The sequence below is a fragment of the Trachymyrmex cornetzi genome, unplaced genomic scaffold (genome assembly GCF_001594075.2).
Source record: "Trachymyrmex cornetzi isolate Tcor2-1 unplaced genomic scaffold, Tcor1.1 scaffold371, whole genome shotgun sequence".
NCBI lineage: Eukaryota > Metazoa > Arthropoda > Insecta > Hymenoptera > Formicidae > Trachymyrmex > Trachymyrmex cornetzi.
Window position 1 is genome coordinate 130,128 of NW_017298440.1, and position 19,804 is coordinate 149,931.

Sequence of the window (19,804 nt, forward strand, 5' to 3'; positions counted from 1 at the left end):
TGTACAAGAAGTATCTTGCATATTCTTTTATTTCAAAAGGCTATTCGAGTTATTATAATAGAATTTTCTATAGAGGAATTTAGTTTTGATCGTAGCTCATGTGTCCTTATTTTTATAGATGAATATATATACGTGTTATAAATACACGCGCCTGATTCATTTAAGATTTTTTGCTTAGAGGAAATGCTAAGAGTAATTCCCCGCTTATTGGTAGAATATTTTTTTTGGGTGTAAGAATAACATATCGCACTTATTTTTTATAATCAAATTGTAATCTGTTTTACTTGTATGTATGTATGTTCGTTTTGAACTCGCACCTTCAATAACATATGAAATACTTTTCATGAGAATATATTAATTAAATTTAGCTATATTTACACTTTATGTATGTTCACTTTGAACTGGTACCTTCAATAATATATCAGTTACTTGTCATGGTAATATGTCGTCAGATAATATTATATTATTTAAATTTTTAAAGGTTTACATTTTTCAGGATACACTTTATGTATGTTCACCTTGAACTGGGACTTTGAATAATATATCAGTTACTTTTCATGGTAATATATATTGTTACATAATTTCAATTTTTATATGTATATTGTTAGATAATATATTATCAGATAAAAGTGTAAATTTTTTAATTGCCATATTTTTGCAGCTTCATTTAAAATTAAATAACTTATTTTTATGATGTGATGAATTCACGAGTAATATTTTTTTTAATACCTAAAGGATGTAGGTATATTGTAACGTATATAATATTTCAAAATCAGTCATCCACTTTTTTCTAAAAATCAATAATCGAAAACTGTGACAATCGGCCCCGGTCTTCCCTACTCGCAGAATCTCGCGAATTTAACGAATCGCTCACAATTTGTGTTATATTTAATCGATGGCGTTTAAAAAAAAATGCGATACCAATATATATATAATTCAGACCTCGATAATTTAATGCAATTATGCGCCGCTATCCCCATCGCTCCTTCTCTCATAGTGGCGGGCGCCAAGCGGGGTTTAGGGGCGGATTTCAACGGCCGTCTGTCCTCCGCCCTCTTCTCTCTTGTTTCACGGTGGTGCGAGCCCGCGTTAATTCCCATTCGTTGCGCGTTTACATTATTATTAAAGCGCGTTTACACGGTCGGCTGCGTCGACGCCGCTGTCGTAGAATTTTAATCCGCGATTCTGCGCCACGGCGCCGAAAAACACGACTATTAATCTTACAGCGATCACTTCATAGCGTATTTAAATTCCTCTCTGCTTCATTCTTCATATCGGTTCATTACATGAATAACGTAAGTTTATTGTGTTTCAATCCGAACATCTTTTATAGATACGAATCGCACAAAAGGCAGTTTATTTCGGCTTCGACAAATGCCCAAAACAAAGTCTTTAAATTGGGCAAAGTGATTTGCGAAACATATGCTTAATTATTAGAAATTTAATCACAAATTCTTGATTGTGCGGAAATAAACGATATCTCAAATTAACTAGAATCCATGAGATTTTTTGTTGTATTTTGTGAATTATTACGTTTACGGATATTCCAGTGAATTGAACGGCTATTACATGGAAATTACATTGATTATGTAAAATTATTGAAAGTTATACGGAATTTCTCGTTAATTATTAACGGATTTATGTAAATTTTGTGCACAATGCTTGTTTGAAATAATTATTAATAACGCACTCTATGATATTCGTATTTCTATATTTTTATCTCATATTTCACGCGTCACATTATTTCAAATATATTCTTTATTTAATATATAATAGTAATAATAGCAAACATTAACATACGTTTTTAAAATATGTTTTATACCTATATTTCGTGCTTTTAATTTTTGTTGATAGTCCCTGAAATTATCTTCAACAAAATATGGCAATTAATTTTACGCGCGAGTCGCCAAATAAATGATCGAAGAAGATTCGAAGAATAATACAATTAATATAGCACGGACGAAACACTCGAGCAATTACACAACAAATTGTAGCAGACTGTGCGAACGCGATAAACAACAATTTCTACGTTGCGAGATGTGCGTTATTTGTAAAATAAAATAGCTAATTCAGGACGCGCTAATTAATTATGCTCGAAACAACGGGGGTTATAGCATCCTCGCGAGCGTACAAATTTTCATAGTATGCAAAATTGCAAATAACTCGATCGGTGAATTTATTAATTCGATTAATTGAATGTCCCGTTTCCGAGTCGATGATAGTCTCTCCTCCCCTCTCTTTCTTCCTCTCTTTCACTCTCTCTCTCTTTCTTTCTCTCCCCCCTCTCTCTCTTACACATTAATGGGTTATTACCGCAGGCGTAATTCGCCGTAAATTACCTCGTCGAAAATTATCTTTGCCGGAACGGTCGCTGCATGTTTGCCGGTAATTGTTATTGCAAAGGATAACTACAACCAGTCCATTTCTCGTGTCAGTCAAGATTTGAATCCGATTTAATGCACGCGTTAAAATCAATAAAGTATAGATACTCTAGAATAATTACTGCTTTTAATCATTCAATATTTACGCAAATGTTTAACCTTTAGAAGACGAAGATCTATTTTTAAAAACTTAGGTTGAGCACATTAAAAAAAATATGAAATTTTAATAAATATTTCTTTAAATAATTCTAAGTAAATATTTACTAAATGTAAACGTATATTTATTTCATATAAAAACCATTAATTTAACTTACTTTAACTTACTTAACTAATCTTTAATATTTTATTGAGTAAATATTTATTTACTGTAAATAAATATTTACTTATTATTAGTACTATTAAAAAAATATTAAGATTTAATAAATTTTTTTTAGTGTAAAATTTGTTATTGTATTTCATGATATTTCTTGTCTCAAAATATAACACTGTTTCTGCACCATTATAGTGACTTTCTCCGCCTTTTAAAAGTTAATATAAAAATTATACGTATATATTTTAAAGAAAAGATTATTTTTCGTGGCAAATGGTGACCAAAATCGAAAAATCCAAAAATTGTTACGATAAAACCACCGAAAATCTCCGATGAAGAATCCACCTTGACTGATCGGATTCGATCCGCTCTTCTCCCCGAACAAATAAAAACTTTACTCGGTTGTTGGCACTTGGAAAGCTTCCTAAGTCTGCACCTTAGCCTGCTTTAAGAGGCTCGCAAGCTTCGTACGCGGGTCGCCGACCTGAGCTTAATACGTACACTTATCACGCTGCAATGATCTTGTTAGCAACTTTCGTTCATCGGCGTCTGGAGGCGGAAAGACGGAAGGGTGGTAGGAGCTTTCGAGCTTAGAGATGGTTAAACGCGCCTTATTGGCTTTGGAAGCCTCGGTAAAGCTCACTTCGTTCCAGAGCAATGCAAACTTTGACTCTCGAGAACGAAAACTGCTTTATTTGTCGTCTTGTTTCGAAAAAATGAATCGAATGCAAAACCGATCAATCATTCAACAAAATAAAGAAAATATATACTATCTATATTTAAAAAAAAATGTTTTTCTTTTTTTTAAAAAATATTTAAACGTCTTCAAAAGAGTGAAACAATCGAATTCCTTCACTTATCCAAATTTCGTGTTCTTACTTATTATACATGTAAAGAAATACTTTTGCTAAAGTATCTAAAAATTTAACTAGATACAAATTGATACAGATCTGAAAATAATTAAAATAAAGTGACAGTTTCAAGTCTTGACTCTGATTAGAGAGTTTCTGATTCAGTTGAATGCTGAATGGAATGAAATGAGTTTTGTTTCATGTTCTCCGATTAAAATTAATCAATTTGGAATTCTCACTTACCCACATCCTTCGAACCACCCCATGTTCCCAACTGAGCTTGACGGGCTAATCGAGACAAAGCGTCGACATAAACTCGCGACGCCGCCGCAGCTCCTGAAAAGGTAGTTATTGTTAGTTATGATTTCGTGTTGTCATTAATGTAGATTGATTCATTAATTTATATTAATATCTGTTTATAAATTTTGTAATCAATCTTTTACTAAATTAAAAACATTAATAAATCTTATTTTAATGTCTTTAGCGTTTAATATCTGAATGCCTTCATATACTAATGCAACAAAATAGTATAAATTTACGCTCAGATACAGAAGGTGTACATCATACTTATATATTCAATTATTAAAAGACATGAAATAGTTATATGTTTTCGGTTATACAAAAATTTTTGTTTATGTATTGACATTATCCTTTTTTCTTTTCCTTTTTATTTTCGTGATTGATCTGACATGTCTGTCTTATTATATTAAATGTATTAGTCATGTTTCGTTCGAGCTGCGATCAACATGCGTTTTTTCATTTGATACTCTTTAGTGAATATTAATTGTAATTAGTTGATCCAATGTTGAGACGAATTTCTTCTATGTCTTGGGGTGAGTCACCAGTTTTATTGTTAATTTGAAACTTGTTCAATAGAAATATTTATAAGATACTTTTAATGTTTCGAATAAATTATAACATCAAATCTGCTAATCTGATGGTGATTTTTTCTTGGATATGAAGGGATTGATATTTTAAATTTGTTTTGCTAAAGATGGTTCCAAAGTGAACTGAAACGTACCTATTTTTTGGAATAAAGATTCTATTTTTTGGATTGAGGATTTAAGATTGCGTATTAATTACCAAGCTGACTCTCATTCGCCCTGTTTTTTTTTGGAGTTTTTTGTTGTTTAATATCTTTAAATGAATATTTCAAATAGTTTGTGCCAACACAATGCGGATTCAACGCAGATGAACTGATATTTGTAGGGAGTAACGCATAAGTAAAGGGACTAAAAAACATGCTCATGCGTTTCTTCCTTTGTATTCGATTCGAGAGACATGAACGAGATACGCTCCCCGAACAAGCGTCAATATAATAAAAAGACCGAACGAGCTACTCTCGTGGTTATCAATGAAAAACGATCCTCGTTCAGGCCTGCTCTCGTTAGAGGTTATGGGGTAGAAAAATTGGGACAATCCGGGAAAGAAGTGGGAAAGACAAGCGGTGGCAAAGTGAGACGGGGGAAAGCAGTGGTAGGTATATCGGTGGAAATTGTGTGTTCCACCCCCGCGGGCAAATCCCTCATAAATAGCGAGCTTGTACGCTACCTAACGGACTTGAAGGACGAAAGAAAAGAGAGAAAAAGAGGGTGAATGACGTAGGAAGGGAAGGGGTGGCTAGTCGGACAAGAAACCGTGCGTGCTGTATCTCTGGAGAAACTCGCAAAGAGGCTGTAGGGTCGTTTTATGGGCCGCGCCTTTCCGTCGCAATCATCCTCTTTCATTTCCAACTCCTTTCTCTTTCTTTCGAGAAATCAAGCTTGAAATGCATTTGTTTCATTAAAGCCTAGCAAGAATTCTAGTTATTCGCCAAGTGCAAGTGGGGTTATATATCTGCGAAGGTCCCGAAATTAATTCAAATTTCTGCAAATGTATATTAAAATTTTTTAAATGTAATTTTTTTAATCGTGAGATTTAAATCCTACCTAAAAGTTTTACGAAATAGTTTCAATAGTAGTTTCAATGCAGGATTGGGATAGTTATTTTGTAAAAGTAAAGAGTTACAGTTTTTTTCTCTTAAAAATTTACATAGGGGAGACCGGGGACAAAAGTAACAAAGGGACAATAGTAACATCGTTAATATTTCTTAAACTATAATAGATATATGTATGCGACTGCATAGTAAAATTCTGTAGATAGATCGGTATTGAATCGTATCGTTACATGCTGGTTCTCGCGAAACGTGCACGATTGCAGGAGCAGAAATTACTTTTTTCATGCATCAAGTAAGTTTTATTGCGTGACAAAATCTAAAACATTTTTTTTTCTTTATAACAATGATATAATGTATTACCTTAATACGTTTTAATAATTATCTGCGTTAATAGTTTGCACATTTGAGTTGATTTTTTTATCTAGGTTTTTATTTAAAACATTTACAATCAATCATAAAATACCATTAGGGAACAATAGTAACATCGATGCCTGGGGTCAGTTGTAACAATTGTCCCCGAACTTACTTGATTTTATTTTAGTATTATTTTGTACAATGTTATTTGTATTTTTCTTCAATGTTACAATTGTCCCCGAACATACTTGATTTTATTTTAGTATTATTTTGTACAATGTTATTTTTCTTCATAGAATGCTGCGTTAATTAACAAGAAAACGCAAGACAGATAAGAGAAAAATTATATAAAAGAAGTGTCTTTATGCAAACAGACATTTAAAGAGGTTATAAAAAGAACTAGTTATCCATTCGTGAGCTGCAAGAAAGAGTATGATTTTTTTAGTTGTGTTATGTACCTTTGGCAAATGTGATACAATTATCCCTCTCTACTGTTATAATAGTCCACGGGGTTGGAACGATTGTGACAAAATTCCTCATAGTCTTTAAATAAACATAACTTTTTTCTAGTTACATAAAAAAATTAAACCAAAGAAAATTTTGTAGCTAAATAAATTCTACATCTAAAGATACACATTTTTTAAATGTAAATATTATATTTTAATTATAACACTTCAAAGTCAAAATGTTGTATCCCGATCTCCTCTACTAAAATCCTATTAGCTATTGCAAATCCTTAATACAGACATTTAAGTTATTTAAAAAGTGTGATAATTATTAGGGGGATAAAGATATGTATATTCTAATCATAAATTGTTTACTGAGTACTTCATTTTGGTCAACTAATATTTTGACGAATAAGTTTAAAATACAAAAAATAACTATAAAAATAACTATTAATTATAATTAAAATGTAAGTTAAGTTATAGTCGTAATGTTGTAAGTGCACTGACAGTTTTCAAAAATTTAGAATATATTTGACGAGACAAGTCTGATGCGAAAGAGTTAATAACACCGCAACTTAATTTTCGTTTCGGAGAGAAGGCCTGTCATCCTCAATTAAAGTTCCCAAAACGGAAAATTTCAGCCTGTTTCGCATGGCGAAACGTTAAGTTTCCCCTCAGCGGTAGATCGCAAATACAAAGGACGGCAGGGGATGAGGGTACAGAGAGTGAATGTATGCTTCATTCGTACACGTTAGGTATACACGAGAAAGAAACGAGTGGAGCGTAAATTATGGCACTCTTGAAGCTCGTTCCACCTCTTCCTTCTTCTCTCTCTCTCTCCCCCTCCCCCTCTCTCTCTTTCTCTCCCTCTCTCTTGTCGGTCTCCTCCCCCGCCCCGTCCACCGACCTCAAGTACAGTGCTCGTTTCCGGAGGGCGGCTTTTATTTATTGTTTCATACTACTGAACACGCCATTCTTCGGTGCGAAAAAGTTTATTTTAAAAAAATTATATACATGATACTCCCTTTTTTTAGTCCCAGTTTTCATACAGCTGAGGTGACACATTTGATGATTTTTTTATTCCGACGATAATTGGGGGCTTGTAGCTTTTCCATTAAGTTCTGCGTGTGTGCGGAACGTTAAAAAAATTTAAAAGCATGTTATTTCATTAATTTGAAATTGAAATTCCCTTGGGTATTGTTTCAAAGTTTCCAAGTAACGAACAATTGGAATTAAAAAATCATGATTTAAACTTCAGGAATGACCATAAAAGCAGCATTGTTCTCTTCATTATTCATAATTATATACGTCGTATTTATCACTCACGTACACGTTATCATACAATGTTTATCATAATTACCTTTGTAAAAAAAAAATATCAAAATGGAGTAATAATAGTAGCTAGAATATGTGCCCGGTTTCGCCTGGCAATAATTTTGCCGCGAGGACTGCGCTTCATATCCGAGTTTTACGATACAGAATTTTGCGACGACATCGAAACTCGCACGTCGACAGCTGTCGCCGCCATTTTTCGCTATGTTTCGTTGCAGCCTCCAGCGAGACATACGTGAACCAAAAAAAGAAGAGTGAAAAAGAAAAATACGATTTCCCTTGTACTCGTTTCTTCTTTTCTATTTTTTATTACGGGACAAAGTCTGCGAGGAAATTTAACAGCGCGGGAGATTTAACTGCAGTTTCCCACGATGTCGATTTCGATTATCGTCAATTATTTTAATTATTCCATTTCTCTCTAATGTCTCGCAAATAAACTGTTACATAAATTGGAAAAGTATTTTCTGTAAAATTTTCACAAAATTTTTTATGTATTTGTTAATCATTGAAATTCGAAATTTATCCTGGCTTCGTTACATTATTATTCAATATTAATTTGAATATGTTCCAAACGTATACAGAGTGACAAAAAAATTTGGTAATTAATAAGATATCAAAGTTTTAATAAGATATAACTAACACTACAAAGTTTGTTTTTTTAATATACGCTACTATTCGGGTAGCAAACTGACGTTATTTGTCGTCATTTTAACGTCAAATGACAACAAATAATGTTAGATGTTTTGCTACTAGAATAATGATTTGATAAACATAAAAAAATTTATAACCAAACATTTTTGTCATCCCGTAAATATCGAAATACAGATTAAGTTGCAAATTTCTACAAATGTTAATTAAGTATTATATTTCCACACATAATTATTCTAAAGCTGATATTTTTACAATTAATAAACATATTATTCAATAAAATTGTATCTCTACTTTTATATTATTTCGTATATTATGTGTATCAGCATACAATAGTTCTTCTCAATTCGCAGGAAATTCTGCGTTGAAATTCCACGTGCAAATATTTCGAGTTTCAAGCACCCCAAGTAGCCAGCATATTATTAAAACGACGAATATCGAACATCGCGAAACACGCGGTATAATCGTAAGCAGAAATATCCAGTGCTTCACACCATCCCCCTTGTCGCTCGGGAATGCGTAAACCGTTTGGAACATAACTGGATGGTGGAGTCGATGGTGGAAATGCTGACTCGCCCACCCCCTTGTTTGCGGCTGTTTCAGCAACCCCCGAGCGACTCCGGGGATTGGAAGCAGGCCGAGTTCGTCATCGGCGACGCACCCCATTGTCCAACGGTCATCCCTCGTCTTCCCCCAGCTGTCGGCAAACTTCGGACTGTCCTGTATCAACCCTTCACCGCAACGTTCCTCATCCAGTCCGTCTCGGAGACATCTCGATATCGATATACATGGTATATCGGGTTATATCAGGTTCGCAGGGAGCCCGCACTCGCTTTCGCCGACGGGAATTCAAGACACAGTGCTATACTGTTCGTATCTGAAGATATGAACAGTATTGGATATTCAGATTCATGGGCATTGCCAGAGAAATCAGAATGTTCGCAGCTTCAAACATTTTGAAACTTGACCATAGCATCCTCCAAGAATATAGAATTAGAATTTCGAAAGTAATAAAAAATATGACGTAGAATTTCTCAAAAGACATCTTTTGTTATGTTCAAAAAGATCGATTTCTTCTTTTAAAAAATTAAGATTTACTTTTATGTGTTAAAATTAATATTTCTAATTAAAATGGAAATTAAACCGACAAGAATAAATCAAACAAAGGAAACAATTCTATTTTCGATAGAAGCGGATCTCAGTGCTTAGTAATATTCACATAGATAGATTAACAAATACTTTTTTCAATTCTAAATTACAGGTTCAAACCTTGGCTGAGGTGATATTTTTCGCAATAATTATTCTGCAGTGTTTTTAAGATACTTATTTGCATCGTTATTAAATTGGCGATCAATGTACAATAATTTGTGATGTTACTTCGAGCTTCAGTTTATGATGCGTTTCAAGTCCGATAAATCAAATCGATACTCAGTTTATAAAATAGAAGAATGTATTTGTAGATTCATATATGATTATAATATGTTATTAAGCAGCAAAATATTGCTTCGACTGAAAATAGAATAGAATTAGTTACCTAATATTTCCAGACTCGTAAAAATCAATTGAATTATCGCTGCATTAGCAACTTTCCAAATTGCTTTAAATTGTAATTATTTTCCGAAAGTCCAACGAAGCGGGCAAAAGGGACTCCAAAATGCTTAACGCGTAATTAAGGAGCTGCTTTGAAGGACGGCTTCTTAGCTCGGTGCGTCGTTTATCAGTGCTTGCGAGCTTGCTTAGAAGGTACAGAGATAATAAATGAACGGCGGGAGTTTCTAAGCGGCTTAATTGCTTATGAGGGTGTTTACCAGGGCTCTTAGACCGGCTTCGCTAAACGCAACAGGCGCGAGTGAGTACTATCAAGATTTCGCGCGGTATTAATGTAGAATAATGGAAAACTTCGTTGCCGTTTTGGCTGCAACTTTTCCTATTTCTTCGCCGACAGTTTCCACGAGCTATCGGCGGTTATTAATGGACTCACGTCTTGACTTTCGCGTCCAATCGGTTTTTTTTTATCGAGATCTACACTTAAATGGAATTTTTTACTCATTATAAACTTTGGAGAACTTTGATTCTTTCGTTTTATGTTTTTTACTTACGCAGGTTAGACGTAATTCTTAAGAACGCAGCAGAATGTAAACTTACAAATCTCTCTCTTATTATCGATATCTCGTAGTCATCACACACACAAAATCTTATAGTTTTTATAATAGTACCAATAAAGTACTCATATGAATGAGAAAATTAGAACAAGAAATTGTTATCAATGTTTTATCTAAAAATTTTTAAGAATAACTCTAAAATGCTATCAACTAACTAATGAGCGCTAAGTATGCAATTATTATTAGAAGGTCCAATCTGCCATGTTATCAGCTAGAATAACAGAGATAAGCTTTTAAAAATTTTCTATTCGTTTTTTATATATTATTTTAGACTTCTTGTAATATCAGTATTATAACGGAAACTGTGATAAGTAATTTCAATTTTTTTTATAGTTTTGTATTGTTATGTATTTTATTTAAGTATTGTGAGAAGACCTACACACAATAAGATTAATATACTTCATATCACTGAAAAATTGAATTTGATAATGTGCTTATTTTTTCTTTTCCTTTCAATTAATTATTAGATTTTTGTGTTTATTAAAGTCTAGATTATAAATATTTTGTCATTAAAAGTGTAAAATATATAAAAAACTTATGTTATAATACATTAATTAGAGTGATCTATTTTCTTGTACATAAAATATCGATAGTAATACTGTATTAATAGCGATTCCAGGGAAGCATTAAAGAGTTCTGTTGCTATGTACAATGCGTTGATCAGAAATGTTGAAAACAAAAAATTATGTATCTTTAAAAAGATTAAATAAAATAAAATATAAATAATGTAAACAATATATAAATAAACGTAAATAAATAATGTAAAATAATGTAAGCGGTTCAATGATATAAATACGATTCGTCGCGACCATCCACTTCTTCGTCCCTTGTTATTTCTAAATTCGCCATTCGCACCCTCTTGGCAGACGAGAGTCCTTGCTTAGCAAGCGGCGTAAATGTCCTTTCACCCTTACCATCTTCGCAGCGGTATTCCGAGGGGTAGTTTTAATATGAGTCTCGCAGTGCTTAACGACGCCGACGTCGACGCCATAGCTGGATGCCGCCACGTCGGAAAATGCAATGGAATGATACAAGGTCCATGGCAACTCCTGAATTCCAGCCTCCTTCCCTTTTCAACGGATCCAATCGAGCACGTATTATACATTCGAACGCATCACACGTAATAATATTCTATTTATTCGGTATGTCATTATGAGGAGTATTCCTAGTCGGATCTTATAATATATTTAAGACCGTCTTGAATACAGTTTTAAGATGTTACGAATTAATCAGAGAGCCGTATTAGCGTCTTACGACATTATATAAGATAATTTTAAAATACGAACGGACTATGAACGTCCCAATTTTACAATTTATGCTGACAATTAAAAATTAGGGGGGGGGGGGGAATCTTTAATTTTTAAATAATTCTTAAACTGTGAAAAAACGGATGTAAATCGTTTTTAATTAGCATTAATTGATGTTCATCAATTTGAAAATCCATTTTGGAGGTATATATTACCATACCTTTCTGCCGTTTTTTATCTAAAATTCTAACGCAGAAAGATCAAAATTTCTATATTTTCTAGATACGTTGCAAATGTTGATGATAAAACTATAAATCTTAGGTTATAATATTTAGTTTACATATATATTTATTATAGTGCATTACAGATAAAATACCACAATTTTTTAGTCTGCATAAATGATAAGGAATGTAAAATCTGGAAGATAACAATTAACAGATTAAATTAAAGTTACTAGAAATATAAAGTACTACAATTTATTTGATATTCTGCCTTCATAACATTATTCAAAACTAAATACAATTATCGTAACCTTTATCAAGTTAAGATAATTGCACTAAGTTACACAGTGTTGCAATATTCGACATCATTTTGGCTCCAAATGTTAAAAGCAATTGAGATTGTAGCACTTTGTATATCTAAAGTACATTCGAGGAGACGATATAATTAACACTATTTATGTTCTTCTGTCTTTGTTTAATAAACAATAAAGATAGAATGACACAAATAGCACTATAGCGTCTTCGCGCGAACACAGTTCCCTAGTGACTTTAAATTTAATTAGTTTGAAACATGCAGCTCCGGTATTTTAAGAATCAAAAGCACGAAATAAAAGTGTATTCGCGTAATTATGAACGTTGCAAAAGACGCGCGAAAGATCTAAAAGGGACAAAATTAATTTTTATAAAAGATAAAGAGAGAGAAGAATAGGAAAAAATGGATACCAAGCGACGAAGCGGCGATCTGGCGACGCCGCCATTTTGCATTCCGGAAGTGAATACCGCGGCGCGAGCGATAATCGTGAATTAAGAGGCGCCGGCTAATCGACATACCCACCCTTTCAATTTTCACCCCTTGGCTTGTAAAACAACGCCCTCGCCGTGTCGCGAGAAGGAGAGACCGGGAGTGAAAGAGAGAAAGAGGGAGAGAGAGCGATTGTCTCTAGTGATTACGGTTTCCCAAGTTGTTTGCATTTAGGAAGCCATCAACGCTTAATCGCATTCCTTCCCGCCTCGGGAAATTGCAGTTTTCGGCGACGAAAACGGAGAAGCGAAAAGAGCCAGGCGGGGAGGGGTGGGATTGTAACGGTGTTGTAACGGTTACAACAATGCTCTTTTATATCGGCTAGTCCTCGCGGCGCGGCGTGTAAAAAGTAAGCGTCGCGATGCTGAATTCCGCCGGCGTGATTGCGCGAAAAACGCAATACAAAGTTTGTTAAATATTTTCACCAAGCGAGTAGAATTTTGCGAACGATGGTATCACGCCTTTTTTCAGGCTGAGCTGACGAGAGAATTCGACCTTCTCGCATCCCCTTTTTTACCAAAATTCGCGGCAATAAATTGTAGTGACAGCACGCCCACCATAAATATAAATAAAAATGATAACAAAATAATCCAGATAAGACAACGCAAAAATTTAAATTTCATATCAAGTAATCTAATATTGACGGGGAGAGGGGGATGTTTTTTACCAGAGCACCCAGTATATCAAGAGAGCGCACCAGTTAGCTCTCACGAGCGGAATGCTTGGCGCGGAAATAAACCGCGGGGGTGAGAAAAAGGCAGAACGGTCCTTCGAGAGGGAATAATGAAATTAGAAGCGTCTGCCACCCCCGACCGCAACGAGAGACGGGGAGGGGCGGAGGTAGAGAGTGAGAAAGGCAGGGGAAAGTTGAAGGGAGGTTGCCCGGAAGCGTCGTCGGTGCTGAGCAAAAATAATTGAATCGCACAGCGCGGGGGCTGCACTGTCCAGAATAAAGTTTACGTTTCACCCCCCTTAACAATCCCCGCTCTTCTCTCATTTCGTTTCCCTATCCCCGCTGTGTACTTCAACCGTGCCTTTACCTTTCCTCTGTCTCCCCCTACTTCTTCACCACTGCGAGAACGCAACCCCTCGACCGCCACCTTGTTGTCTCATATTTCCATCTTCCTTCTGGAATTTCCAAGAGGTGACCGCCCTTCAACCCTTTCCGCTGCAGCTCTTCCGCGCGATTCCCACGAGTGGAATAATAAAGGAATGGAATGACTTTGAGATAGATGAGGGCACTCCTTTGCACTCTTGCTTGTTCACTGTTTGTTTTCGCGGTTTCTAACAGTGTCGGCTATCTTCTTCGATAACGCATACTGCGAAATTTGAACAATCTTTCAGGGTTTGTTTCTAACAAATTTGCGAAAAGAAAAACGCGATTTTTAATTTATTAAATCAGAAAAAAAATCACCCTATCAATTTAGTATAATACATCTCTTGTAAAACTGAAGTTTTAAAAATAATAGAAATATCGGAAACTATGAGAAAAACTTAACGAGTATAAAGTTCCTTGATACAAAAATCTCATTGTTAATTGATTTAATAATTTCTTGATTCATCCAACATCCAATTACTAAACATAAATACCACTATAGGATTCATTTATAACCAAATAAAGTGCACGTTGACTAAAAATACTTTTATTTACTAATAAAGAAATTCATGATAATTATAAACTTTAAATCAAGTTTAGCCAATATGAAGTCTGTAGCCAAAAAATATATATTGTAATTGTGGAAACTTTTAATAATAATCGATCCACCTCAATAAAACGCATTTCTTCCGTTTTTTTTATCACATCATTGTAACAGTCAATCATAAAAATGGAAAAGAAGGTAAAAAAATGTGAGAAATATACCTAATTAGATTATTTTTATATTATATATATATTATTATTTATATGTATATTATATTATATTATTATTTAATTCATAATTATTATATTTCTGTTATTAATTCTGCCACATATTCATTCAGCAAAAAAAGTTCAGTTATTATGTAGTACTTATTTTCATGAAATATCGGTTCTCGTGTAAACAACTCTATGGCGCTTCGTCGTCCTACGAATGAGAGATACTGGGGAGAGCGCGCAAATGAGGAAAGAATCGGGGATGATTTATGGGGTGCATGCAGATGCCGGCATAACAATATTATTGTAAACTTTGCGATTGCGGCATTGTTGAAGTGCCGGGAGGTGGGTCCATCGAGTAAACGCGCGAATAATGGGGGTGGCTCGAGTTTATTTGCACCCTCGTCTTCGTCGGCGGGAGGATCGTATATTTTCGCGAGGCAGACACCCCGATACACGGAGGGTCGAAAGACGCGACGCGACTCCGAAAATGAGAAAAGAATGAGCAGCCATGTTTCGTTCACGATGTATCAAGAGAATCTTAAATCATTATTATCGAGATGATCAAAATATAATTATGATAGGAGAACTAAAAAAATTGAGATTTCACATTCGTGAAATAATTCATGCACGAAATAAATAATAAGAATCGTCAGTTCACTAACTAAGATATCAAAGTAATCAACGAATGAAATGTATAATTAACACTTTGGTTACCAATTAGATACACCTAGTGAACTCAGAGCGCCACTAATCAATTTTAGAATGTTAAATTAACATAAATTTCTATTTGTATATGAATTTAGCATCGAGAATACTTTGATTTTATACATATATGTATATTGTGAATTTTAGAGAAGTTTATCAACTTTGCTAAAAACATTTATTTTTAAAAATTTTGCTAAACTTTGTTTAATTTTGTTTAATTAAACATGAATTTTAATGTAAAAAATTTACTTATAATTACATTATATAAAAAATAATAATACAGGCACAGAGGACCGAATACAAAAATTCGTGTGGCAAAGGGTTCACGTTAAACATAAATAAATTAAGGATCTTATTTTTTCACGCTTTTACGTCGTTTCTTAATATTTACAATATTTCTGCGGTTTATAAAACGGAAGGAATCTCCCAAAAGAAAAAAATGGCGGTTATCTCGAAGGAAGGTCGACGAAGGAAGCGGAGAAGATCGAAAGAACGCACGATATCGCGAAGGATAATATTTAAGGATTATTCCGCCTCGAATGCCAGCTATTCCAACCCATTAATATCGCTCAGCTGGCAAATTGGATTAAAGGGAATCCATTTAAAGGGATATTAGAGGACCGTATCGCGGAAGGCCGGTCCTCCGTGATTTCTTTTCACTTCGAGGACGAACTGCGAGATAAATCGAGTTTCTCCAACAAATGACATCCATGATTGAATGCTAATGACCCTTTCATTCAATTCAATCCGATTGTCACAATCCTGTTTTCACTGCTATTACTGTAATTTTTCAACATTATGTTATGATAATTTTACAGTAGAGTTAATTTCCACTTCTTTCTTTCAACAAGAAGAATCGCGATTGCGACGTTTTATCATAAATCGTCATATTAAACATAAATGGCGTTCGGTAAAAATTAATATAAAATTTTATATTCCTACTATATATGTACAGGGTGTTACAGATACATACTAGGCAGTACGACGGGTTGCGCGGCAAACTTTGCATGGCCAAGCATGGTTTAATAGACAATGACAGTGATTTTATAACATAAACTTTATAATAAAAATAATAAAACTTTGTAGTATAAACTTTATAATGTATAAAGTCACTGTCATTGTCTATTAAACCTAGTATGTATCTGTAACACCCTGTATATTATTTTATATTATTATAAATTTTTTTCTAACTCGCAGTTTTTGGCGATAAAGTATAATTGTATGTATGTACCTTTATAACCGGAAGGTGTTTTGTTCGCAAAAGTCGATAACTCTTATAATCGATAACAGAGGGAAAATTTCTCACCTGAGCGCGACGATGAGCAGCGGCCATTCGCTATTAATTTCCGGAAAGAAATAATAACTTTCCGCAAAAAGCATAGAAATTCATACTGGATATATGGGTTGATATTAATAACCGTCACGCCGATAATAACCATCGCGAAAATTAAATCGAATTCCAAACATGCTCGTTCGTGGCGAACGAAAGCGGGGTGGAAAGCGGGAGCTGAAACGGGGATCGAACTTCCTGTTCCAGGGACGACACGTCCTAGATCGGAGTTAATTAGTGGTGCGGCACGCCGCGATTAGCCGGACGCGATCGATCCACAGCTGCGTGACGGTTCCATTAGCACACCCGGTATGCAGGTCCGGTCGGACGCGGATACGTAAGGTATTCGCTATTAAAGGGAAATACGAGCGGATTCCGGGTGATACTATCCGGAAACTCCATTTACCGCTTCTTGCACGCGTATGCGCGCGCATTATCGCCATCATCATCATCGCTCTATCACGGATTCAGCGGGCGAAAGTCCATCTAATTTAAACGCGGGCCATTTAGATTGGAATTGGCAAAAATTCCGAAACGGTAATTTTACACATACACTGTTAAATTTCAAGGAAACAATGGTAACTCAAAATCCCTCAAGTTAAAAATAATATTTTGTTATTTTTAACTTCATTGTGTCAAAATGTAAATCAATTTATTTCTGTGATTGGTTTCAAAATAATATTAATGTATTTAATAAACCATGAGCTACACTTGAGTCAAATGTAATACATTTTCTGGTAAATGTTAAGAAAAGGGGAGCCACCTCCGATGACCTTGACCTTGACATATGTTGTCAAGGTCATGACCCTGAGTGACTTCCATCAAGTTTTAGGTGGCGATCGCTATCCGTTAAAAAGTCATGAACAAAAAAAGTTCGACTATATAACACAAAAATTTCCTCCTTTAAAATATATTTGATAGTGCACTGTAGGGCCGACAACCGCGCCGACAACCGCGACTTTGACATATGTTGTCAAGGTCATGATCCTGAAAAACCTCCAACAAGTTTTAGCCGTCGCTCGTTATTCGTTAAAAAGTTATTAACAGTTAAAGTTAATAATTATTTAATATTAATGTCAAGGTCAAGGTCATCAGAGGTGGCTTTTCTTAACATTTTCCCTTTTCTTAACATTTTATACTCATTTTCTTAATTAAATTGTTTAATTCACTCCCTTGTTTTAATTAAATAACGATATATTGAGTAGGAGTAATGGCAACCTACAAAAATGATTAAAAATAAATTTTTAATTCGAAATTGGGTATAATTTGACATTATAAATTTAACAGTATACCTGTCAGATATCGTGTCAAAAACGAATTTTACTAATATATTTATTCACAAAATAAAAACTATATAATTATTCAACAAGTATTATATTCATATTCATTTATAAATATAAGGGATATGGCCACCCTAGCGAGCATAAAAACAGCAATAAGTTTAAAAATTTTTTTTAGTTTAAAAAATAATTTAATATAAAATCGAATTAAAGCACTGATTAGTGCATAAATTAAAGTTCACTAAAAAATTTTTTTGTATTTTTTGCATTCAAAATGGTGACGCTACCGATGACAGAACCTAGTATGTTTTTTATGAAGGTGCTCCGGGGCATGTCATCTGCATTCACAAATTTTGACCTAGAGCAAAAAAAAAGTTTTTTTAATGTACATTAAAATACCTAAAGAAGTACGTACGGGTTAGTAAAAATATTGATATTTTTAAGAATGACGGGCATTTGAAGTTACACTTGCATTTTTTGCTAAAAATTTTGTTCAAAAAACTGTTCATAAAATAAAAAGTTTTTTGTATATCGAAAAACCCTTATATACTTGTCTGCGAAATGTGTCTAAAAAGTTGCAGTTAAAATTTGAACCCATTCGGATAGAAATTATTGAAGTTATTTGTCATGCCAATTTGAAAAATGTTGTTTTGAGAAAAACGCGTTTAAAGTTCAAGCGCTCACCTTGCGTTATAAGCAAGCGCTCATAGCGCTCGGCAAGCGCTCAGCTTGCGCTCATTTTTTTCGTATAAATTCAATTGCTACTTATTTTTGTGATGATAAAGTATCGAAAAAGCAAAAAATTTTTGATTTTTTGAAAATTCTAAGATGGCCATACCCCTTAAGTATTTAAACAAAATATAAACTGAAAAACTAAGCTCCAATAAGCAATCGTTACTTTTTAACTGTAACCGGCACTTTAATGATTTTAGATAAAAAATAAATAAATTTTATTAATTTTTGTCGTTATAATATTTAAATTTGATGAGGAAACTTAGAAATTTTGAAAAATATTTAGAAATTAAGTGATACATTTTTTATTTATAAGTACAATCTATTTGATATGACATATAATTTTATATAATAAGTTTTTATTTGAGATGACATCATTTTTATCCTCAATTTGTTTAACTGTATAGGATGTATCTGAAATAACGCCCACTAATCATATATGGTAGTGCTATTCCTAATAAAAAACTGAGTCGAAAAGTCTTCTATTATTTTGCAATTTTCGGAATATTTTTTTTTAGTTACCCAACGAGCAAAATGTCTAAAATTGACGTGTAAGACAACTTTAAGATATCTTTAAGAAACATCTTTAAAATGTTTCACAAAGAACACTGAAAGTTCACTGAAAGAACACTAAAAAATATCTTATATTTTAATTGTCTTATACATCGATTTTATTTGTTTATTCGGCAATTTTCGAAATTAATATATCATTAACTCTTGCGAAAATTGCAAAATGGTACACGACTTTTCGACTCAGTTTTTTATTAGGAATAGCACTGATTGGTGGGCGTTATTTCAGATACATCCTGTATACCGTGCCGCGTCACTAGTCTGCCATCTAGTTTCACCTCAATTGGAGGATTTTTCTGTCAGTTTCATTGTTTCTACAGATTTCTGTTTTCTCTTGCAGGTTTGCAAGTTATGTACAGATAATAGAGTAGAAGTAAATGCGAAAACAAAAATATTCGTAATCATATTCAAAAAATATTCATTCAAATGGAATGAATAAGTATTTATTAAACCGAAAGAAAAAAGGGCTACGAGCCTAAGATTAAACCGTTATAAATTAAAATTTTAAACCGTTAATAAATAAACATGTCATTTAGTTAAAATATAAAACTTTAATTTGCCGGCAATAAACAATAAAACAAAGTATTTATTCTTGAGAAATAAAAAAGAAGTGTATTCGAATGGGTATTTTCATTCATTTTT

At 33.7% G+C, this 19,804-nt stretch overlaps 1 protein-coding gene across 2 annotated transcripts in view; it reads right to left on the minus strand.

Moving 5' to 3' along the window:
• Window positions 1-19,804, minus strand: part of IRSp53 (Insulin receptor substrate 53 kDa) — a 131,341-nt gene that overhangs the window by 56,349 nt on the left and 55,188 nt on the right. For both annotated transcript variants that reach the window (XM_018511432.1, XM_018511431.1), the window contains exon 4: window positions 3,786-3,878. In XM_018511432.1, coding sequence (XP_018366934.1) covers window positions 3,786-3,878 — 93 coding nt within the window. The remainder of the gene's footprint in view (window positions 1-3,785; window positions 3,879-19,804) is intronic.